This window comes from Martes martes (genome assembly GCF_963455335.1).
Source record: "Martes martes genome assembly, chromosome: X".
Taxonomy (NCBI): Eukaryota; Metazoa; Chordata; class Mammalia; order Carnivora; family Mustelidae; genus Martes; species Martes martes.
The window spans coordinates 101,494,511-101,519,049 of record NC_137897.1 but is presented as its reverse complement, the minus strand read 5'-3'; the positions used below and the strand labels follow the sequence as shown (position 1 = coordinate 101,519,049).

The 24,539-nt window shown below is 34.9% G+C and overlaps 1 protein-coding gene across 6 annotated transcripts in view; it reads left to right on the top strand.

Annotated features, from left to right (window-relative positions):
• SMARCA1 (SNF2 related chromatin remodeling ATPase 1) overlaps positions 1-24,539 on the top strand; it is a 70,845-nt gene that overhangs the window by 10,195 nt on the left and 36,111 nt on the right. For 4 of the 6 annotated variants that reach the window (XM_080794853.1, XM_080794857.1, XM_080794855.1 and 1 more), the window contains exons 6-17: positions 1,320-1,499; positions 5,615-5,770; positions 6,904-7,035; positions 8,052-8,120; positions 12,122-12,231; positions 14,226-14,452; positions 15,344-15,465; positions 18,323-18,358; positions 19,297-19,449; positions 21,689-21,821; positions 23,273-23,421; positions 24,176-24,295. In XM_080794853.1, the coding sequence (XP_080650979.1) occupies positions 1,320-1,499; positions 5,615-5,770; positions 6,904-7,035; positions 8,052-8,120; positions 12,122-12,231; positions 14,226-14,452; positions 15,344-15,465; positions 18,323-18,358; positions 19,297-19,449; positions 21,689-21,821; positions 23,273-23,421; positions 24,176-24,295 (1,587 nt within the window). The remainder of the gene's footprint in view (positions 1-1,319; positions 1,500-5,614; positions 5,771-6,903; positions 7,036-8,051; positions 8,121-12,121; positions 12,232-14,225; positions 14,453-15,343; positions 15,466-18,322; positions 18,359-19,296; positions 19,450-21,688; positions 21,822-23,272; positions 23,422-24,175; positions 24,296-24,539) is intronic. The other 2 variants (XM_080794854.1, XM_080794858.1) reach the window with 1 other exon arrangement.

The following is a 24,539-nucleotide window of genomic DNA, read 5'->3' as shown; positions in this document are numbered from 1 at the left end:
CCTCTTGGCTGCAGGCTGTCTAAAGGATCTAAAGATCCTTCATACTGAAATTATGCTGACACCAGATAACTTTTTAATTATTAAAAAAGGGAGAGAGACTTTAATAAGGGGTATAGAAAATTTGGAAAAAAAAATCAAGAAAAAAATTGAAAGTAAATCGTAATTATGCTACATAGAAATAATCACAGTTGACATTTTGGCACATTTCATTTAGTGTTTTAAGTCCAAATGTATTTATTTTATATAGTTGAGATCATATTTTACATAAAATATGATATTCTAATTTCTTCACATTCAAACATATTTTCTACATAATTCAAATATTTGTAAAAATAATTGTTAATTCTATAATAATTAATCTTGGGAAGTTACCATAGTTCTATTCATCTTCTCCCTTATTGCAGGTCATTTGGATGGATGTGTAGTATATATATTGTACATATTGTGTATATTTAATATATATGGGTTAATATGTATGTACATATGGTATGTAATAATACTGTTTTGAGAGCCCTTGTAATTTAGTTTTCCCACCTTTCAAATTATTTCCAGAGGATTCCTAAAAATGGAATTACATGATAAAAGAATTTTAAATATTTTAAGGTTTTGATGCATCTCATTAAGTGAAACGTTAGATGGAATAAACCCTATAAAAATAGTTTAAGTCTGGGTTTATAAAAGCAAATATATACCTTGCACAGAGATAAAGCCAGAAACTCTTTTTTAAAAAGGCCACACATCATAGAACATCATTCTCTTTCTTATCAGGTGGTGGGTTTGTGGTGTTCAATATGCTATTTTTTAAAAAGTTCACCAGACCAGGTGATCTCTAAGGCCCTTTCTGGCTGCAGAGTTCCTTTATGTTCTGTTCTTTTATGGTTCCATAGGTCTTCAAGGGTGTGAGGTACAAGTACAGAGAGCCAAAAGTCCCTTGAAATGCATAGTCTGAATGCTTGGGCTATAATAATGTTGGGAACAATGGGAAAGAAAAACTAGTATCTAAGCAAGCTGGTAAAGGAAATAAGTGTGAAACACATATACACAAAATTCCTAATTTTGCCTCTAGAAAAAATTATAAAGTAGACTGCTTGCTCCTTTAAGAGGAATAACAAAGAGCTTTCTAACTGCAAGTCCCCTGGTTTCTTTTTGTACACACAGTAAGTACAAATTGGAATTGTTATTCACTTAAAAAAACAAAAGTCTTTAAAATTTTCCCTATGTGACATAGTTGACAAATGTCTTTTGTAATGTTATTACTAATAAAATGTTTTCATTAAATAAACACTTACGGATTTTTTTTCTTTGTAATGATAATGCAGGGTCTTGGTAAGACTTTACAAACGATTGCTTTGCTTGGTTACCTGAAACATTACCGAAACATTCCCGGACCTCACATGGTTTTAGTTCCAAAGTCTACTTTATACAACTGGATGAATGAATTTAAACGATGGGTACCATCCCTCCGTGTTATTTGTTTCGTCGGAGACAAGGATGTGAGAGTAAGTGAGAAATAGGTTTAAAGAGGCCATCAAGAATAACATCATTTCTGGAGTTAAGTTGTATACTATTACCATAAAAGACATTGAAGTTGACTGCTACTAGTAAATAACTCTATGTTAGGCTTTGTTGTAAGTGCCTTTTATATATTAATTAATTCTCACAACACTCTTGTGAAGTATATGTGTTGCTTATTAATAACAGACAATCCATCACTTTTTTAAAAAAATTATTTATTTATTTGACAGAGAGAGACACAGGGAGAGAGGGAACACAAGCAAGGGGAGTGTCAGAGGGAGAAGCAGGCTTCCCCGGGAGCCCGATGCAGGACTTGATCTGGGGACTCCAGGATCATGACCTGAGCTGAAGGCAGTTGTTTAACCAACTGAGCCACCCAAGCACCCTAGGAGCTTGGTCTTTATAGCTGAGTTTCGCCAGAACTAGGACCAGTAACTGAAAGCCAGAATGAAACAGAGTTGACTTGAGTCTAAGAAAACGACTTTGTGACATTAGAATAGACAAAAGGGAGAAGCAGGCGACCCTGGGATCACCACCTGAGCCGAAGACACACGCTTAACAGCTGAGCCACCCAGGTGTCCCCAGACAATCCATTACTATGCTTATCTGCATTTCATTTCAACTAGGTCATTAACCTCAGCATTTTTGAGTTGCATTTTGAATAACTTTTTATTAAAAAATTCCTTATCTACAGTGTATCTTTTCAGTGACTCTTATCGTTTGTGCTGTTTTGACACCAAAACTATAAATTTGCATGACTTAATTTATGTTTAAATTTTTCACTTTTGACTTTGACTTGGTATATAAGTACACCTGTAGTGTACTTGGAATCTTTTCTATTTGTACAGAGAGCCTTGTGTTTTGTGTTTATGCATAGACACAACTTTCAGTTTTGGTCTTTGAATGGAAAAATACATATCTGCGTACATTCTTAGATATTAGAAATTCTGGGCTCTTGCTTAAATTATCCATTTGTCGATCTAGTAGGCTACAATTATTTAGGACTGTAGAATTAATCTAAAAGAAATAAATTATGCAAAAATATCAAAATGAATAATCAGAAAGCATATTATTAAACTTTGCCTTTATTTTGCCTCCAGAGGACATAGTTTAGAGTAAAGATTTATTCTATTTTACATATTTAGATAGGTTATCAAAAGATATCCTCAAAAGAATGGTAACATAATGAATTATGTAATTTTATTCTTATTTTGTTTGAAGAAAAATTACTTAAATTTATTTAAATTTAACTTATAAATAATTTAAATATTGAAATACTGAGCTCATAAATTTAGAATTACAGGCTTGATTCTTCCCTATGCCTAATATTTCTCAGTGGTGAATTATTCACTCAGAGCTCTTTCTTACCACTGCTGTTCTTTTCTTTTTTCCTTTTTCTTTTTCTTTTTAAGATTTTATTTATTTGAGAAAGAGACAGTGAGAGAGAGCATGAGAGGGGAGGTCAGAGGGAGAAGCAGACTCTCCTTGGAGCTGGGAGCCTGATGTGGGACTCGATCCCAGGACTCTGGGATCATGACCTGAGCTGAAGGCAGTTGCTTAACTAACTGAGCCACTCAGGCGCCCTCTTTTCTTTAAAAAAAAAAAAAAGATTTTATTTCTTTATTTATTAGAGAAAGAGAAAGAACACGAGTGGCAGGGGGAGGGACAGAGGGAGAGGGAGTAAGAGAAGCAGACTTCCTTCTGAGTAGAGAGCTGGAAACAGGGCTTTATCCCAGGACCTGGAGATCTCAACCTGAGCCAAAGGCAGACACACAGGTGCCCCTCACTGCTGTTCTTTGATGTAATACCACTCCTTATAAAACTTTACATTTCTAAAGTACTGATTTTTGGCTGAAATTATTTCTTGAAGATCATAAACAAAAAGAAATATGCTATGCTTGTGTTTTCATGTGTCTCAGTAAAATTCTCAGTTGTTTTCAACTATATTATATGGAATCCAAGGATTTCATGAAATACCTCTGTGAGTTTTGAAGAAAGAGTGGATGTATTTAATTTGTGACTGTCCTATCTCTACCCCAGGGGAGACTGGAATTTTACTGGCAGCTTCAAAATTTTTTAACCTTGAAAACCAATCTTCAAAGTCAGTGTTTTTCATATTGCCACTCGTTAATATCGGGAATTCATGTTGGTGGTGACAACAATTTTTTAAAACATTGAGATACAATAGAATGGAAAATGGCAGAGTGTTTCACACATGGTGGGGATATGTACTGCTCCTTTTTTTTAAGGATTGCAACCTAAACTATAATTTTATTGTGGGCCATGGGCAAAAGTGTTTGTAAACTGGTAATTATTAATAACAAATAATGTACTATATTCAACATTTAGAGATTGATGTCAGTATGTATAGAGAAAATCCAGATTATTACTTATAGATAGATTTTGAATCTTGGTGCCATATGGGATAAATATATTGGGTCTTTATAGTTCCTGGTCTTTTGTAAACATTTTATGAGGTCAATATTTTATTAAAATTTGATGTAGATTATAACAGGTATTTGATTGAGTTGGGTAATTCTTAGTAATACTGTTGATCCAGTTTGATGCAATGTAGTCCTGAAGTATATAGAGGTATGAATCCCAAGTAAGGTTTTTACATATTTTTAAAGTAGGCTCCACATCCAGCATGGGACTTGATCTCATAACCTTGAGATCAAGAGTTGCATGCTCTACCAACTGAGCCAGCTAGGCACCCCCTAACTTGATTTTTGGCCCCTTCCTTTTCTACTCCAGAGGCATCAAAGATCTTGGACATGGAAACAGGAGATCTGGTTTTAGTTCTAGAGTTGCCATTGACTGTGTAACGTTGAGTGACTCTTGAAGGGCCTTAATTTTGTCACTTATAAAGTGAGAACTTTTGGATTATATGATACTAAATATTCTGTCATACAAATTCAAAGTAGGGGTAATTTAAATTAAAAATATGCATATGTTTCATGAAACTGTAGGAGGAACCATTAAACTGAGTGTTTTGTAATATCAAAGAAAGATAAAGTGTTGGCAAGACTAAAAGTGTTCTGGCACCCTGGTTCTCTTTATGTTGCTTCCAATTCCCTAATGTCTTAATTAACTTTTTGAATATGACCACTTCCCAGAGTGCAACTGAGATCTCTAGAAAGACCTTTTTTTGTTCTTTACTTTAGTCCAGGTGATCCTTTTATATATATGGGCATTCAGTAAATATTTGTTGAATGAGTCCACAGTGTGTTTGGTGCATAACTGACTTTATGAAATAATGAGTTTGCAGTGAACAGTTATTTTGTTTATGCACTGTAATTTCAGATTTACAGTACAAATCAGAACTTTCTCAATATAGGTTTGGCTGTTCCCTGTTAACTTCTGTGGTTTTATTTTGACCTGTAACATCTGGAATTCAGTTTGTACAAGTTGAAAATGCTCTCAGTCAGCTTGGCTACTGTGTTGGCCACTGCCTGTGAAGATTTAAAAATAGTTCTAAATAGTCTCACTGTTTTAAATAGTCTCCTGTACTAGATAGAGCAAGTCCCCTTTATAAAATCATATCTGTAGCCTCAAAACAACATCAGGAAGTTCACAAAAGCATTGATGGGCTTTCATAACCTTAACAAAATATGTGACTCATTCCTGCTAGAAAGGGAAGGAACATATTAAGAGATTTCAAAAGGTTGAAATCACTCATGTATATTAAGTTCCTTTCATTTGTTAAATCTGTGTTGGTAATAGTTGGTAATGCTTGGCTCTTGGTAAGAACATGGTTTTCAGAAGGCAGTTTACTTTGCCCATTTCTCTTTGGACTGTCTGTCCTATGAAGAGAGCCTAGTAATGTAGTCCTCTTCTGGTGATAAGAATTTCTCTGGTTCATTGGATATGCTGTAGTCATTTTAGGGAAGCATTTGCTTCTTTTGTTAATGAATGTATTAACATGTCATCTAGATAATTGCTCACAGATGTGTCTTTGGGCCTTGGTTTTCCTATCTTTAAAATGGATGAGACTAAATGATTCCCAAGTCTCTTAGAATTATTAATATTCTCTTGATGTTTTAATTCCGTAACCATCTTGTCAGCGTGTTTTAATATGAGGAACTTTGTTTTGCATTAGGCTGCTTTTATTCGTGATGAAATGATGCCAGGAGAATGGGATGTTTGTGTTACTTCTTATGAGATGGTAATTAAAGAAAAATCTGTATTTAAAAAGTTTCATTGGCGATACCTAGTCATTGATGAGGCTCATAGAATAAAGAATGAAAAATCTAAGGTAAGCCAGTTTTCAATATCATTGTTAAAGTTTTCTTTTAACTACCATGTCTGTTTGTTTACTTCTGTGTATTCAGAATTAAAAAGGGTTGGAAGATTGTGATTTTATTCACAGAATGTGAATGAAAATTAGTTTTAAAAATGTTTTAAAGTTTAAATTATTGAATATGAGGCAAATGAAAATTGAGCAGTTTTTAATATAAAGAAAATTAAGTGTTCATTTGCTATATCTGTTGCAGCCTAACTCTGTTGTGCTACAGTATTTTAATATTTTGGTAATATTTGGTGTGCAAAAGTTATTTGCATTGATTTGGCTTTTATTGAGGAGACTACCAGCTTATGTGTATTCATAAGGATTAGAAAAAAATCATTCCTGGAGTTATCTGATTTCTGTGAATTAGAGTATGGTATTAATTTTGAAAAATATCAATATTTCTTGCCATTCAACTCCATCAACAGTAGGAAAAGCATCAGTTATTACGATGAACCTCTCTTTGGATCACTGGGCTACTTTGGGAGAAACAGGGACAGAACTGGAGGAAAACCACCAGGTGGATGATACTAATTTCAAATTGAAACTAATACCCAATAAAAAAAGATGCATGTTAGTTGTTTGAGTGTTATAAAAATGTGCATTTTTATTGATAAGGTTGTTGTTCTTTTATGCTTTCGTGCTTTGATTTTCATAGTCTTATATTTAGAAAGTTAATCTAAGATAGGAAAAATGGGTGCAGCTCTGGTGTTTAGAAACTGTCACGAGGCCAAGTTAGAACTTGGCTAGGTATGTAGATGAACATGATTGGCAGGGAGAAGGAGATATTATTGTGTAAAGTGACTAGCCTGGATTCCATGGAGTTTTGACTGTTTCTGTGGACCCAAAATGGAGAAATACATTTTTTGAAGTGAGGGAGGGGTCTTAGGTATGACTATGATTTGCATTCTTGTAGGTGTAGAAATGCCTAGAATATTTTGTTTAGTTGTGATTCATTATGGCAATGTCACCTGAGCTAGGATATTTTTCTATAGAAAAATAATTTTCAGGTTTTGTTTTATTCAAAACATGGTTGGATGAAGAACTGAATTTTGAGAATTCTAATAAATAAAGTAATGTTAACATAACTATTATTTTTCTAGCTTTCAGAGATTGTTCGTGAGTTCAAGTCAACCAACCGCTTGCTCCTAACTGGAACGCCTTTGCAGAATAACCTGCATGAACTCTGGGCTTTACTCAACTTTTTATTGCCTGATGTCTTTAATTCTGCAGATGTAAGTTTAAGTCATATGTTTTAAATATAATTTTCTTATGTTCATAGACATCTGTTTTCAAAGCATAGAATGTAGATTGAAATTTATAATTCTTTTTCGTTTTTAATTCTTAATCTGTGTGTTTCAGTTTTCTCAGAAAAAACTCTTAAGCACAAATATTTTAAATGGGGTTATTTAGAGGAATAATATTTCTTTTCTTTGAGATTATTCTGCCTGTTAAACTTTGCCTATATTGCACTACTGTCACAACTTCTGAAATGAGATAGGCAGAGTTCATAATTGTAAATTCAAAATTTTCTTTTAATTAAATTGGAAGGGCTTTCTACCTACTAGTTTGGCAGGTGGAGTCTTTAAAATGGTCTTTGATATTGTAGTCATTAACATTTGGTGAGTACTAAAGAGCTCATAATTAATGTGTGATTCAAAGAACAACATTTTGTAAATGTGTGATTTACATTGTTTTTATCATTAAAATAAGGTTAAGTTAGTGCAGCAAACTGAATTGAATGATGTAAGGACTTTGGAGCTTTATTTTCCTCATTACTGATATTAATTGGTAATAAAAAGTACCAAGTTCAGCTATCCATTGCTTTATATACCTCATCTTGCTTTATTTTTATTGTTTAAAATTTTTGTTGTCATTATGTGCCTTCAATTTTATATTCTTACTCCTACTCCAAACTCTTTTTTTTAAATTATTATGGTATGTTAGTCACTATACAGTGACTTTTAACTGGATATAATGGTACTATGGTATGCGGAAGCCTAATAAAAGTCTTTTAAGGAAACAGTGCTGGTGGAGTTCAAATTTTAACTCCCTCAGTATTTTAACTATTTTTGAGAAATAAATAATATTGGCCACCACAGTAAACTTATTTTTGAAAGTGTTTTTAAAATGAAATAGTGTTGTATCACTGTACAGGAATTTATACAGTATCGAGTTTATTAAAAAAAACAAAAACAAAAAACCAACCAACCACCTCTGTGCTTACTGCAGCATTTTCACTCTTCCACAGGACTTTGACTCTTGGTTTGACACTAAAAATTGTCTTGGTGATCAAAAACTTGTGGAAAGACTTCATGCAGTAAGTAATAAACAAGAAAATTTAGTAATTAAATATATATACCAAGCTAGAAAACAAATTGCCATAGAATCTGAACTTGTAGGTTTACCTCCTGGCTCAGTCTCACTGTGTCTCGCTCACAGTCATTCTGACAGCCTCTTTGGGAAATGAACTCGGCTGTCTTTTTAGCCTGTTTAGGAAATAGCCTTTTTGCTTTAGCTCTCCTGCATGGATAATGTGATCCTCTCCAGTAGAGGCTGTTCATATTCCCATACCCCACAGGTCCTTAAGATGGCATCTGTATTTTCCTAGTTCCCCAGTGCCACTTGTAAGCCACTAGTTCTCCACCATCATGTATAGAATTCTTCCTTTAAGGTGAAGTTATCTTGCAGGTCCCCCTTCCACCCTCTTCTCTGTCATCCACTCTTCTCCAGGTGACCCCTCACATTCATTAAATACCAGTTTTCCATTCTTTGATAACAACTTCTTGTCTCCTTTTTTTAGCTCTTTCACTCATGTTACTCCCTTCTGTACTTATTCTGTTACCTTACAAAGACCTCCAGTCCTTGGATCCCTGCTTTTTCTCATCCATCACCTTATTTCAGACTTTACTTTTTAAGTAAACTCTGTACTAAACATAGGGCTTGAACTCACAACCCCAAGATCAAGAGTTGCAGGCTCCACCAACTGAGCGAGTCAGGTGCCCCTGTTGTTATTTTCTTCTCTATCAGACAATGAATCCATTTTCTATCACTGGAACCACCTTTTTGCCAATACTCCCAAACTTTCCTTCTTGTCCATCTGCCATTTCTTCCTGGAAGCCTGAAACCAGAATACTGTAATGTCTCTGTCATCTGGGTTTGAATTCTGTTTCTACCACTTACTAGCAGAGTAACTTGTTCTGTACTGAGGCTGTTCAACACTGATAAAGAAGGGTATACAATTGTACATGTTGGAACAACTCCAGTTTCATGTTCTATAACATAAGCTGGTGTTTGATGATGTCAGCAATCCTTGAACACGGCCTTCTACAGCATTCTTTCCCATTTACAGTAACAGCTGCTTCAGACCTTTCCCAATCACCCCAAGACTTCTATCCCAGATACTCTCTGCCCCCCCCCTCCTTTTTCAGTAAGTTACATCATTATTTTCTCAAAGAAAAAGGAAAAGTTATTAGGTAGGAACTCCTTCAAGGATATCTAGCTTCCAAGGATATATGCCTCTGTGTTACCTTCTTTCTGAAGGGAAGAGGTATTTTCTTTGGTCAGTAGCTAAGTCTTCCGACATGAACCCTGGATCTCAGTTCTCCCTGTTTCCTTATGGGAAATTTCCCCATAATTTACCCATTTTACTGACTGATTTTTCTAGCTCTTACTCTATATTGGCTCTTTGTACTAACATGTAAACATGCTCAAGTATCTGCTGTATTATAATCCAAACCCATACCCATACACACCCACCCTCATGCATGTACAAAATAGTACTCTCTTCACACTGTGTGTCTCTAGCTGTGATTCTGGTGTCTTCTCTTGATAGCTAAGCTTCTTGAAGAAGTGGTTTATTTTCTCCATCTCCACTACCTAATCTCCTATTTACTCTTGCCTCATTGACCACTGGCTTCTATCCATCCTACACAACTGAAACTTATCTTGGAAGGTCTTTAATCATTTTCCAGTTGCTGAATTCAGGGTACACTTTTTGCTCAGTATTTTGGCTTCTCTGTACTGGTTAGCACTTCTAACCACTCCTGCACGAAACCCTTTCCTACCTGGTTTCTGGTAGGAATTGGATTCTCTTCTTGGATTTTCTCTTACCTTTTAGGCCACTCATATTATTCCTCTTTATGGGCTTTTCTTTCTCAGTCTGCCCCTGAAAGGTTAGTGTTTTGTAGGGCTTTGTCTTTGACTTTCCTTTTCATATGTGCTCTCCCTGGGGATCCACTCCTATGGTTACAGCTACCACCTATCTACGTATAACTCCCAAATTTATCTTTCCATTATTTCTCGCCTAGTTCCTGTATATCCTACTGCCTTCTAAGTCTTTCTCTCTAAATGTCTCACGGGCAGTTTAACTCATAAGGAATCTCTCTTGGACAATTTTAAGAGGCTCAAACCGGAGATCAGAAGTTGTCTTTCACTCTTTCCTTTTCCTTACCTCCCATAGATCTCTAATAGTAGTGTTTACTAATGTCTACTATGGTTAAGCTCTACACAAGTACTACCATAAATTTTCACAGCAGCTTTGGAAATAGGTATCATTATCCTCATTTTAAAATGCTTGTAATAGACATATACCATAATTTTTTTTTATGAGTGGATTAGGAAACAGACTCAGAAAAGTTAAGGAACTTGTCCGGGCTCACAACAGCTAACCAGGGACTGAGCTGTTTGTAGAATCAGCTTGATCTGATTTGAATTTGACTTCTACCACTTACTAGCAAAATGACTTCAGTTAAATTAATAAAATTGAAGAGTGCCTGGGTGGCTCAGTCATTTGGGCGTTTGGCTCTTGGTTTCAGCTCAGGTCATGATCTCAGGGGTGTGGGACTGAGCCCCACTTTGGGCTCCTCACTGAGTGCACAGTCTGCTTGAGATTCTCTACCTCTTCCTCTGCCCCTTCCCTTACTTGTGCTCTCTCTTTCTCCCTCTAAAAGAAATAAATAAATAAAATCTTTAAAAAAAGAAATAAAATTAAAATAATCACATTTCCCTTAAAGATTTATTGTAAGGATTTAGTACCCTGGATTGTAAAGTTCATAGGGCACCGTCTGCCACACTACACATACTCTACGGGTGATGGTAGCTCTATTATTTTCCTGTGATAGAATTTGTCTGGCAGGTATATACTGATTATTTCATCTTTTTTCTCTAGTCATCCATATCTTCCTTAATATTGAACCATTTTCTCTTAACTCATATATTTAACTATTTTGAAATGACCTGCATTTTTATCTCACTTGTAGAGACTCTCTGATCCATACTCTGACTTCAGATTTCCTCTAAGATTCAAAAATCTTGTTGTTTCACTTAGTGTAATACCTTCTGGGTCCATTTATGTCATTACAAATGGCAAGATCTCATCCTTTTTATGGCTGAGTAACATTCCATTGTGTGTGTGTGTGTGTGTGTGTGTGTGTAATGTATGTATATATAATATATATTCATACACACATATATACACATATATACATATATATGTATGTGTGTACGTATGAATATGTGTATACACACGTATATATATAGACCATATCTTCTTTATCTATTCATCTGTCAATGGATACTTAGGTGTTGCTTCTGTATCTTGGTTATTATAAATAATGCTACAATAAACATAGGGGTGCATATATGTTTTCAAATTAGTGGTTTCATTTTCTATGGGTAAATACCCAGGAGTGGAATTATTGGATCATATGGTATTTCTATTTTTATTTTTTTGAGGAACCTCCATACTGTTTTCCACAGTAGCTGCACCAATTTATATTTCTACCAATAGTGTATGAGAGTTTCTTTTCTCCACATCCTTGCCAGCTCTTGATATTTCTTGTCTTTTTGATACTAGCCATTCTGATAGATGTAAGGTGATATCTCATTGCAATTTTGATTTGCCTCTCCCTGATGATGAGTGATGTTGAGCATCTTTTCTTCGTGTGTCTGTTGGTCATCTGGATGTCTTTTTTGGAAAAATTTCTGTTACCATCAAAATTATTTCTATACAGAATAAAGAAGCAAATGTTGTATGACAGTAACTTTTTTTTAAAAGATGCTTTCGTGCTTATTCAATAGTCAATAATTTTGTTGTCTTACATTTTAATGTATTTTGTGCCATCAAATTATGAATATCTAATTTAGGGCCCCTGTTCTGATTTTTTAATGGGCCATTTGTTCTCTTTTATTGAGAAAATTGGCAACTGGCATTGGTAGTGTTTTTCAGGTTATGCATTGGGAAGTAAATTTCACATTAGGGTGTTGTGGTTTATAATATTAAATATCTTACAAACTTTTATAAAAACTATCACTTTTTAGGTTTTAAAACCATTTTTGTTACGTCGTATAAAAACTGATGTAGAGAAGAGCCTGCCTCCTAAAAAGGAAATAAAGATTTACTTGGGACTGAGTAAGATGCAACGAGAATGGTAAGCTATTTTATTTCCACTGGAATTCATTTATGTGTAAGGATTTATTAAAATCTAGCTTTGTAGCTTTCTCCAAAGCTAAATTTTAAAAAATTTTAGTTGTGCCTTTACATCAAAATTTACATTTTCTATTTAAATAACAAGTTAAGTAGTTCAAATATTTTGATAAAAAATTGGTATTCACCAAAAGTATTCATTTTATTTAGCCTTTGGGAAGAAGCATGGGTTTTGAGTCTATAGAACTGTAATTTGTTTTTTAAAAATATGTTTTAATTTAAATTCAATTAATTACATGTTATTGGTTTCAGAGATAGAGGTCAGTGATTCATCAGTCTTGTATAATACCCAGCGCTCATTATATCACATGCCCTCGTTAATTATAAGACCTGTATTTGAATCACATACTTTGCTCCTTTGTAGCTATTAGCTTGGGTAAATTATATAACTTCATTTTCCCTTCTGTAAAATGGGGATAATAATACTTAGCTTATGGAGTCAATGTTAGGGTTAAAGAGGCTAATGTCACTTGCACATATTTTTGGTATTTTTGCTTTTTCCATCAGTGCAAGTAGTAATAACCATAATAATAAACATTAGTAAGATGGATGAGAGCAGTGATTGTGGATGTTATAAAAATAGACGCTGAATTTGTTTGATAAATACAGGCAAAGCAGGAAAATGACAAGAGAAGATACAAGGAATCATAAATTAGACATGCTTATGTAATAATGCTGCTAAAAGAAACAAAGTGTTGTGGGGCACCTGGGTGACTCAGTTGGTTAGGCATCTGACTCTTGATCTCAGCTCAGGTCTTGATTTCAGAGTCATGAGTTCAAGTACTGTGTTGGACATGGAGTCTACTTAAAAAAAAAAGAAAAATGTTGCTGATATAAACAAAATTAGATCACTTATAATATATAATGACTTCTCTACTATTGAAACCAGTATAGGGTGGTGGTGAAGAGTATATTTCTCTAGATTCAGACATAAGATCAAACTCTGACTTTTTCCCTTTCTGTGGCCCTGAGTAGGTTGTTTTACTTCTCTTACTACTGCCTGAATTTCCATTCGTAAAGTGGGGGTGATTCTAGTACATACCTGGGAGTTTTTGTGAAGATTTAACAAGATGATTTATATAAAGCCCTTCACACGGTACCTGGCACTTTCACTCAATACAAGTTGGCAGTTATTATAATTAAATATTAATTACTGTTCAGGTGGATACATAGGTCTATTTTTACCTGGGTGAAGGTAAAAGAGAATGAAAAATGTTTATGGATCAGAAAAAAATGCCTTATGAAAATTAGGTATAAGAAATTGTGACTGTTTTTAGTTCAAACAAGTAAAAGTTGGATGCCAACTTTCAGCAAATATTTAGTTATTGAATAATTAATGATCAGATATGGTTATCTGAATAGTTAATCAGTTGATAGCAATTTGTAGCAATGGATAAAGCAAGAAGAAACAGGTTTGTAGGCAGCATACAAGTTAAAATGTTCAAGAGTTTCTTGGTTTTGCTGATCATATTTAGTCTCAAAATTGAATTTGTTGTTTACCCTAAATAGGACTCTATGCTGATCCGCAAAGGCATGTTGCTTGATGGCACTGAACTGTTTTTTAGATTGCTATAACTTTTTATTATTACAAACAGTGCTGTGATGAACATTATTCCACTTATATCGCTATCTACAAGGGACAAAGTTGCAGATGTAGAATATTCGCACTTTAAAACTTTTTATCTATCTTGCCAAATTGCCCTTCAGAAAGAGTGTACTAACATATCCATGTCAGTTTATTAGATCTTCCTATTTCACCACATATTCACCAAAACTATGTTTTACTTTTTCTTTTCAAATTTTTATTTAAATTCCTATTGGTTAATATATGGTTTTATACAATATATTACAATATAGTGTAATATTGGTTTCAGGAATAGAATTTAGTGATTCATTAACTACATATAATAAATGATTAATTATAGTTAAAATTTTTAGGTATACAAAAATCCTGATGAAAGATATCGATGTGTTAAACTCTGCTGGCAAGATGGACAAGATGCGACTCTTAAACATTCTGATGCAGCTTCGAAAGTGTTGTAACCATCCTTATTTGTTTGATGGTGCTGAACCTGGTCCACCTTACACCACTGATGAGCACATTGTCAGCAACAGTGGTAAAATGGTAGTTCTTGATAAACTGTTGGCCAAACTCAAAGAACAGGGTGAGTTGCAAATCTATACATTAACATGAAATGACTTTTTAAATTAGTGACTTGTATATGAATGACATTTTCCATATCATCATTCATTGATTCATTCACTCCTTATATTGTTGAGTACTTACTATCTGCCAGGAATCATCTTTGCCTTGGACAAACTCACAGTGTAGTGAGGAGGAACAGTTGCAGTTCGTTGTGATAAGTGCCATATGTTGAGAAACTGAGAGTTGGGGAAATCTTCAAAAAAGCGACATTTGAAGTGAGCCTGGGAGAATGTCTAGGAGTAAATCACGGGAAGAATGAGAGGAAAGCATTTCACAGGGCAATGGAACAGAAGCGTGAAAAAAGGGAATGCAGAGTTTACAGTATTTGGGGTAGAGTGGCAGTTGATGAATCTGGGAAGCTGGATGGGGCCAGATTGTGAAAGGCCTTTTCAACATGCTTTAAGTGTGGACTGTTTAGAAGGTGGGGAGGGAGGTGTGTTATAGAAGATTTTGCTGTGTCAGCTGACACAATCAGACTTGCATGTTTGGAGGAGAACCTTTGAAGCAGGATTCTACTGAGGATGAGAGTTGAGAAACAGGAGACTAGTTGGGAGACTATTGCAGTAGTCTAGTGGAAGTTTGTGTGTACCGATCACATCCTCAGGACAGAGAAAAGGTAGACTTTAAATCATCTCAGTATGTGTGGAAGGTTTTGAAATCCTTAAACATGCATAACTCAGCAATGCATAATTCTGTATAGCTTTCCTCAAAGGTGTATGTGTATGTGTTTCATGAAGTGTTCATGTACTATTTATTTATATTATGTGTGACATTTGCTTATGTGTTTGTAATTTTCAAATTAGTTTTTATACAAGTTGAATAACTTGCTTTTTTGGGGGAAATGTTTTAGGTTCAAGGGTTCTCATTTTTAGCCAGATGACTCGCTTGCTGGACATTTTGGAGGATTATTGTATGTGGCGTGGTTATGAGTATTGTCGACTGGATGGACAAACCCCACATGAAGAAAGAGAGGTGAGGAAAAGAAAATAAAACTTCAAAAATCAGAGTTCAGTTAAGCCATGTTTCTCATCATTATGTAGTTTTGAACTTTGGCCTTTTAAAAAAATAGCTAGGTTCGTTGAATTTCTCCCTAACACCTCTCTGTCTCTCTCAGATCTTCAGTTTGGCTTGCATTATACTGACTCTTTACAAAGCATCCTTTTCAAGGTCTTCAAAGACATCCTTACTTATCTAAGTGATACTATACCATTACTCTTAACCACTGCTATCTCTGACCTTCTGGTTACTGTTTCTCATTCTACTCTGTAATCTCTGATTCTGCCATTTTCTTTTCTTGGTTTGCTTCCTACAGTAGACCCTCGCCATTTGTGGAGTTTAACAGTTGAGATTTTTCCAGTTTATGAGCAACCCTAAAGAGTCATGAAACAATAATTTGTAAAGGAAATAATCTCAGTGTTAGATTTTTGTAAAACCGAAATTGGACAACATAGGTATAGGTGCTTATCATGCATTTGTATCTTGGAATACCAAAAGGCTGGTGTATAGGACTGAGTTACTTAGCCAGTGAGGAAGCCTACCTAGCACCCAGTGTCTTTCTCAAATTTGGGAGTGCTTACAGATCTTTAGATTATCCCTCACGAATGTCACGGGTCTAATGTTAAATACTTTTTTGGGGGGAGGGCTTTGCTAATTTAGCTTCACTTTTCTGTGGTCCTTTAAGGCTCTGTCTTTGGTCTCTCTTTTAATTCTATCCTCATGCTCTGGGCAAATATTGTGATTTCATGGTATAGTGGAAAATGCATTGAACTTGGTTTCAGAAGACCTAAATTTTAGTACCAACTCCACCACTTTGTAGTGTATGCAAGCTGTTTAATTCTCTGAGCCTTAGTATCTTTATTTTCAGGGTAATATTAATACCTAGGCTTCTTTTTTGACAATATTATGAGGATTGTTGTGTATAGTAGACATGAATGCAGTTTTTAAACTGTAGTGCAGAATATACTACATGTCATGAAATTGCACACAGGCCTTTTACCTCTCAGCTTTAGGGCCCCATTTCAGGCCACAGACTCAGTCCATGTCCCTGTCCTTCTATAACTTCAGTGAGCACTCTGTCCCTTGTGTGCTTCCTTATCGAAGCTTGGTTGTAGCATAGGATAAGGTCCATAGCAGGCATACGGCACTTTTCATATTAAGGGTTTACCTGCTACCCATTTTGGGGAAATTTTTTTTTAAGATTTTATTTGTTTATTTGACAGAGAGAGAGACACACACACACAGCGAGAGAGGGAACACAAGTAGGGGGAGTGGGAGAGGGAGAAGCAGTCTTCCCGCTGAGCATGGAGCCTGATGCGGGGCTCGATCCCAGGACCCTGGGATCATGACCTGAGCTAAACAACTGATGCTTAACAACTGAGCCACCCAGGTGCCCTAGGGAAATATTTTTGATAACGTTTACAAAGGGGGGTGTTTCAAAGTTTACACTGGTTCCTGCTCTATAGTAGTTAACTTTTTCTAAAATTGTAACTTGAAGCTTGATTGGCTTTTGCTGATTTATTCTTCAGAATGGGTTTCTCCAAATCCACATTAAGCACAAGCCATATAGTGGTATTCAAAATGACCCTTTTTCCTGGAATGAAGATGTTACTAAGGCAGAAAAGTGGGTGCTTTCTGACCTCAGATAGCCAATTTACATTTCTGACTGATCTCCCTGCTTATGAGCAATGTGGACTTTACCAAATTATACCCAAATTTTTCTGGTTTCTTAAAATTTCAAATAATTTCTCCCTTCAGAGATTTTGAATTACATATGTTAACTTTAGGTACAGCAAAGTCAGAGCTGTTATTTTATTTTCTTTCTTTTGTTCGTTCTTCCCTTTTTTTTTTGAAATGCCCCAGTTTTCCATTATACTGTTGTCCACATAATCATTTTGTCTATTTTCCTAGTAAGAAGAGGAAGCCACATTTGATTCCTTACTCTAATTATTTGCCAGCAATTCCTTTTCAGTAGTTCTCAGATTTGCCCTTTCTTCATTGCTACAACTAAATTCAGCTAGCTGAGTTTCTCGTCATCCTCTGACTCAGTTCCTATAACCTTTACTTAATTGGTTTCCTCACTTTTATAGGGAAAGGATCTAACATTTGTCAAGCAATGACTCTAAGCTAGGCAATGTATAGTTCCAGTTGAATTCTCCTAGCAGCTCAGTAAAGTATAATTTACTAGTATCATTTTTTTCTACTTGAAACTGTCTCAGAGAGGTTAAAAGCTTGCTTAGAAACACATATATAATAAATGGTAATGATTCACACCAGGTTTTTGCTATTTCCTCTACACCAAATTGCCTCTCACTACACCATGCTGCTTTCTGTACTGTGCCCTCTACATGCTATATGGACTGTGGCAGTGTCACCTTCTCTGCTGCAACTTTTGACCATGCCATTCCATTCATTAAAAATATGACTTCCTGTATTTTCTGATCATAAAAGTAGTAACTGATTACTGAAGGAAATTTGCAAAATAAAAGTATTTCTGGCCAATCTCTTTTTGTATATATAATTTATATAAGTAAGCTGATATTATTATATATACTATATATAATTTATATAAGTAAGCTGATATTATTATATATACTATATATAAAATTTGGTAACATTTTTACTCAGCATTATGTTGTTCTTTCCTATACCAATAATAAAATTTATTGTAAAAATAATTTAAGTATATTACATCCAGTGGACATACTATAAATAATTTATCTCCCAATTGTTGATCATTTAGGTTGTTTCCAATTTTTCACTATTATAAATAATGGTAAACTGAAAGTCCTTATACATAAATCTTTGTGCACATTTCTGATTATTTCCTTAGGATAAATTCCTAGAAGTGGAATTACTGGGTCAAAGGGTATGAACATTTTTAAGACTCTTGATGCATATTGCCAAATTGCTTTCCAGAAAGGTTGTACCAATTTCCATTCCCTGCAGCAATGTATGAGAGTGCCCGTCTCACCGCCCCCTCGTCAACATTGAGTATTATAATTTTTTAATCTTCAAAAAATGGTATTATGTTTTAATTTACATTTATTTGATTACTAGTGAGATTGAACATTATTTTTGTATTTATTAGCCATTCGTATTTGTTCTTCTGTGAATTGTCTGTTCTTTTTTTCCTTTTTTTTTGTTCATTCTTATATTGGGGTCTTAGTGTTTCTTTCTAATTAATTTGTATGAGCTCTTTATATAGTAGGGATATTAACATCCCATTAATTTTAAGACTCTTTACTAAATATCCCTGGATTACCTTATTGAATTTCTTCATTACTTTCCTGTTTGCCCCTTATCACCATATGGAAATAAATCTGCTTAACCTCCCCTTTATCCAATTCTCTCATTCACATTTCTGAACATTTTTCTTTCTCGGTTGGTCTTCCAAACTATACCTTCTTTGTTAATCCTATGTAAACTAATGGGAATGAAGTTGAGTTAGCTGCCATTTTATCTCCTAGATATTTTTCAGCTCTCCCTCAAAATATTTTCACTATTGTTGCTTTAAATAATTTAAATGATTTATTGCCTGCCTAGTTAAATTTGTCTCTGCGATTGTTCTGAGTTTGTCTCTATTGATGTAAGCTTCTAAATATTAGGAACTTTATGTAATATAATTTCTACAGCAAGTCACACAGTACAGTATATAGATATATGCTTAAGTATTTTTGAGATGGAAGAATATCATAAAGTGGGCTTTTGAATATGTATGTTAAAAATATTTCTTTCTTAAGGACTCTGTTAATATAATTTTATTTTTCTTTGTTTTCTTCCATCTCCTGTGTCAATTAAAAAAAGGAAGCAATAGAGGCCTTTAATGTTCCTAATAGTAGCAAATTCATCTTTATGCTGAGTACCAGAGCTGGAGGACTTGGAATTAACTTGGCAAGTGCTGATGTGGTTATATTATATGATTCAGACTGGAATCCACAGGTTGATCTACAGGCTATGGTTAGTAATCTCAGAAATTTATTTTAGCTGGGAATACTACTGTTATTTATGAGGCACAGACGTACCTTATGATAAAAGGGCAACAACAATTTTTGGGAGATTTTCTAGATGTTAAAATAGATTATATTGGAAAACAAAGATGCTATGCTATTAAAAAACAAAAAAGGACACTAAAACAAATGCACACACCCCAAATCCAGCTACAGCATTTGTGTGTCTATTTTAGCATTTATCATGAAACAGAAATGTGTTTCCTATTCCTGAATATTGAAGAGGACATACACATATGCCTTAATGAAAAGGGTTAAAAAGTGATCTGTTGATATTAATTCTTCTGGATAACTAGATATATTAAAATCCCCAGCACTAAAATTGGGAGAGGTATTTCAACTTTTGTAATAAAACATTTTGGATGAGGAAATAAAAAGGTAACAAAGGAATATATTCCAGGAAAACATTTGATACCTAAGGACACCATTGGAAAATATCCTACCCTTTTTTTAAAGACAGTTGAAGAAGCTATTTCTTTTACCTGTCATCATGCTGTCGTTTATTGAATTAGAGCTACAGCTTCTGCCAGTGTGACTCATATTTTGAGATAAAGAAAAGTAATTTCAGAAGTACAAAGATGCAAAATAGCTATGCACTCAAAATCCCAATAATTAATGGGATAAATTACTATTTTTGGAAGCAATTAAAGTCACATGTTAGTGAGGCATAGCTTTAGAAGTCCTTCCTTTTTAAAAATTTTATATATATATATATTTATATTTATATTTTTTGGTGCTGAAACCTGGGAGGGAACTCCCCACCTTACCCCTTTTTTTGGTAACAGAATTAAAACATTGACCATCAGGACATTTTAATTTTTTAATTTTTTTTTAAAGATTTATTTGTATTTGTAGAGAGAGAGTGCTCACATGTGTGCACATGGATGAGTGGAGTGAGGGGCAGAGGGAGAGAATCTTCAAGCAGACTCCCTACTGAGCACGGAGCCTGATGCGGGGCTCAGTTTTATGACCCATGAGATCATGACCTGAGTGGACACCAAGAGTTGGATGCTTAGCTGACTGAACCACACAGGCATCCCAGGACATTTTTAAATAAAAATGATTTTTTATCATTATTTTAGCATGGTACTGAGCTACCTGTTTAATATGACTCAGTAGAAGTAAGTCCCAGTAAGATACAGGGTTACTAAACTGGAAAACTTGTTGATAGCACTACATTTCATTAAAATTGTTGGAGTATATCTTTCATGATTTACTGATTTGAGTTTGAAATTTTAAATTTGTGTAGAGGTGTTGCGTTCTCATTTAGTGTGCCTTGTTGAAATTGTTACTGAGCTCTAGTGTTTTTATATTTAGTTCAAAGGCTGTTTTGAATCTTGCTGCTTTGCTTTGTTTTTCTCACCTGCCCTCCTCCCTTCTCCTATTTGCTCTAGCAGCTTCTGTGTTTTAAAAACACTCCCCCTAGCATTTTTTGTATTATCAGAACTTGCCATCTGTCACCTTTACCAACTATAAACCATAGGACTAATTCCAGACCACTATATAATAAGGATATTAATATACCATTAATTTTTATTACTTTTTATTATATATCCCTGAATTGCCTCCATAAGCAGAAAGAACTGCTTGATTATGCAGACTTTTGCCACCATAGCAACACTTGCTAACTACTTTGTCCCTCACAAAACTACTTGATAGTGTGGAAGATGTTTGTATTTAGTGGCTTAAAGTTGCTTAGTAAACTCCCTCTAGTCCTCATCTTAAAGGGGCTTTGGCTGTTGCCTTTCTGGAAGTTTTCTATTTCTAGTATAGTATAATACTGGCAGATTTTTTTTTTTTTTTGGTCACAAGGACCTCTAGATATAACTTTTTCTTTGAAAAAAAAAAAAAGATTCTACTTATTTGACAGAGAGGAGAGAGAGCACAAGCAGGGGGAGTGGCAGGCTGAGGGAGAGGGAAAAGCAGACTCCCTGCTGAGCAGAGAGCCAGAAGGGGACTTGATCCCAGGACCCTGAGATCATGACCTGAGCCAAAGGCAAACGCTTAACTGATTGAGCCACCCAGGCACCCCGTAGATATTCTTAATATTCATTATCCTTCTTTAACAAGTGGCACGTCTAGAGAGCTCAGAAACTAATTTTATATTCAGAATTTTATAGCATATTGTGGCTGTACTATATATTTTATCCAAAATACCCGATATCTTATATTAGGATTCTATCTTCTAGGATCGAGCACATCGTATTGGTCAGAAGAAGCCAGTACGTGTGTTCCGTCTCATCACTGATAATACTGTTGAAGAAAGGATTGTAGAAAGAGCAGAGATAAAACTGAGACTTGACTCAATTGTTATACAACAAGGTAATTATACATGTAAACTTAATTAGGTGTTTTTGTCCCAAAAACACATGGAATTTTCTTTAAAGGAGATTTTTATTTTTTTACAGATTTACTTATTTATTTTAGAGAGAGAGACAAAGCAAGCGTGTTGTGGGGGAAGCGGTAGAGGGAGAGGGAGGCAAGCAGATTCCCTCCTGAGCCGGGAGCCTGCTGTGTGGCTGCATTCCAGGACCCTGAGATCATGACCTGATCCGAAATCAAGAGTTGGATGCCTAACCAACTGAGCCACCCATGCGCCCCAAGGAGATTACTTTTAAAGTTGACTAAAATTTGCAAACTTACAGAAAAAAAGTCAGTTTTTAAAAAAGTGCTAATTTAGATCTGTTTAATTTAAAGCCTTGCATTCAATATATGGAATAGATAGCTGAACATCACTAGCTTATAGTTGAATGCTAGTGGCATGTCTCCTGAAGTACCTGATATTATTTAGCAGGTAAAATGTCTTGTTAAAAATTTTTTTAGGGGCACCTGGGTGGCTCAGTGGGTTAAGCCTCTGCCTTCGGCTCAGGTCATGATCTCAGGGTCCTGGGATCGAGCCCTGCTTTGGGCTTTCTGCTCAACAGGGAGCCTGCTTTCCCCTCTCTCTCTGCCTGCCCCTCTGCCTCCTTGTGATCTCTCTCTCTCTTTGTGTCAAATAAATAAAATCTTAAAAAAAATTTTTTTTAAAGATTTAAGACTATTTATGAGAGAGAGAGGCACTTGCGTGCACGCGCGCACACACACACACACGTGCGCATGAGCTAGTGGAGGTTGGGGAAGGGCGGAGGGAGAGGGAGAATTGGAGCCTGATGGACATGAGACTCCATCCCAGGACTCTGGGATCATGACCTGAGCTGAAGGCAGACACTTAACTGACTGAGCTATCCAGGCACCCCTAAAATTTTTTTAAACACTTACTAGAGAGTGCCTGTTAATAGAAAAAAAATTTGATCTGAAAAATGAATTTTGAAAATGAAAAAAATATTCTGTTCTTCTGAGTTTTAACTGAATTTTATGGAAGGAAACTCATATTGAAATAGAAGGTATGGTAGAAGAAAAACTTGTAGGTATGTTCATTAATAAAACTTCATTATTTTTTAAAAGATTTTATTTATTTATTTGACAGAGTTCACAAGTAGGCAGAGAAGCAGGCAGAGAGAGAGAGAGAGGAGGAAGCAGGCTCCCTACTAAGCAGAGAGCCTGATGTGGGGCTCGATCCCAGGACCCTGGGATTATGACCTGAGCCGAAGGCAGAGGCTTTAACCCACTGAGCCTCCTAGGCGCCCCAATTAATAAAACTTCAAAGCTCATTAATTTTATCTGCTTACAGAGCTTTACTTATGGTTAAATATGATAGAGTCTGATTAGAACTGTTGTGCTATTCTTTCTCAGAAATATAATTGAATGTACACAACTTTTATTTTTATTATTAGGAAGACTCATTGACCAACAGTCTAACAAGCTGGCAAAAGAGGAAATGTTGCAGATGATACGTCATGGAGCCACCCATGTTTTTGCTTCTAAAGAAAGTGAGCTGACAGATGAAGACATTACAACTCTTCTGGAAAGAGGGGAAAAGAAGGTCAGTTTTAAAATGGCATTTGTTTTCATGATGAATTGCTTTAAAATCAAAGTACTTCAGCATGCTTAATTGGATTTGTGTTGTTTCAAATGCATGTTTCAAATGACTCCTGTTCTCTCTAAGGATTTGTAGATTTTTATCCAAAGGTAGTTTAGGGTTTTTTAGTTTAATTTTTGTTAAGAACGACTAAGAACTAGAGTTTAAAATTGAATGACCTTATATCTCATGTTTATTGAAAATAATGTTGGTATTTACTTGAAAGCCAAATAAATTTCATGTTCAGTCACATATATCAGGACCACATTTTCACAACCCTTTTCTTACACTGGATTACATTGCATTAACTGAAAATCTTTTGTGAACATTTCATAAAATACTAAAGCATTATTTGTTAAAGTGTAATAAACTATTTCAGAATATTGTAATTTTGTGTTGAATTTGCTTTTTTTTTAAATTATTTTGGATAATTTCAAACATAGTAAAAGTAGACAGAAATTATGATATGGCTACATCTTCAGGGATAAAAGATTTTAAAGAAAGCCTAATTGAGAATACTTGAATAACCATTTAAATATTTAAAATACTTGGAGCAAGTTAAATTTATATTCATTTAATGTTAGCCTTGCATTCTTACCTTGTAAATTAATGGAATGGGTATTTCATGTCAAACCTGACTTTTAAAAAGATAGAGAGCCCACAGATTTTTATAAGTAATTCAGTGATAATTTTCTAATTTCAATGCATTGAACTGTAGACTGCAGAGATGAATGAACGCTTGCAGAAAATGGGAGAGTCTTCTCTGAGAAATTTTAGAATGGACACTGAACAAAGTTTGTACAAGTTTGAAGGAGAAGATTACAGAGAAAAACAGAAGGTAACTTTTTACCCTCAGCCATTAGACTCTCAAATTAGCAATTCTTCTCGTAACTATTATTAAAAAACACTGACAGGGCGCTTGGCTGTCTCAGTCAGTAGAGCTTGTGCCTGTTGATCTTGGGGTTGTGAGTTCAAACCCAATGTTGGAGGTTGGGATTACTTAAATAAATAAATAAATAAAATTAAAACAATAATAAAATAAAAAAAAACCCCACTGTCACTTACCTACTACAATGCTCTGC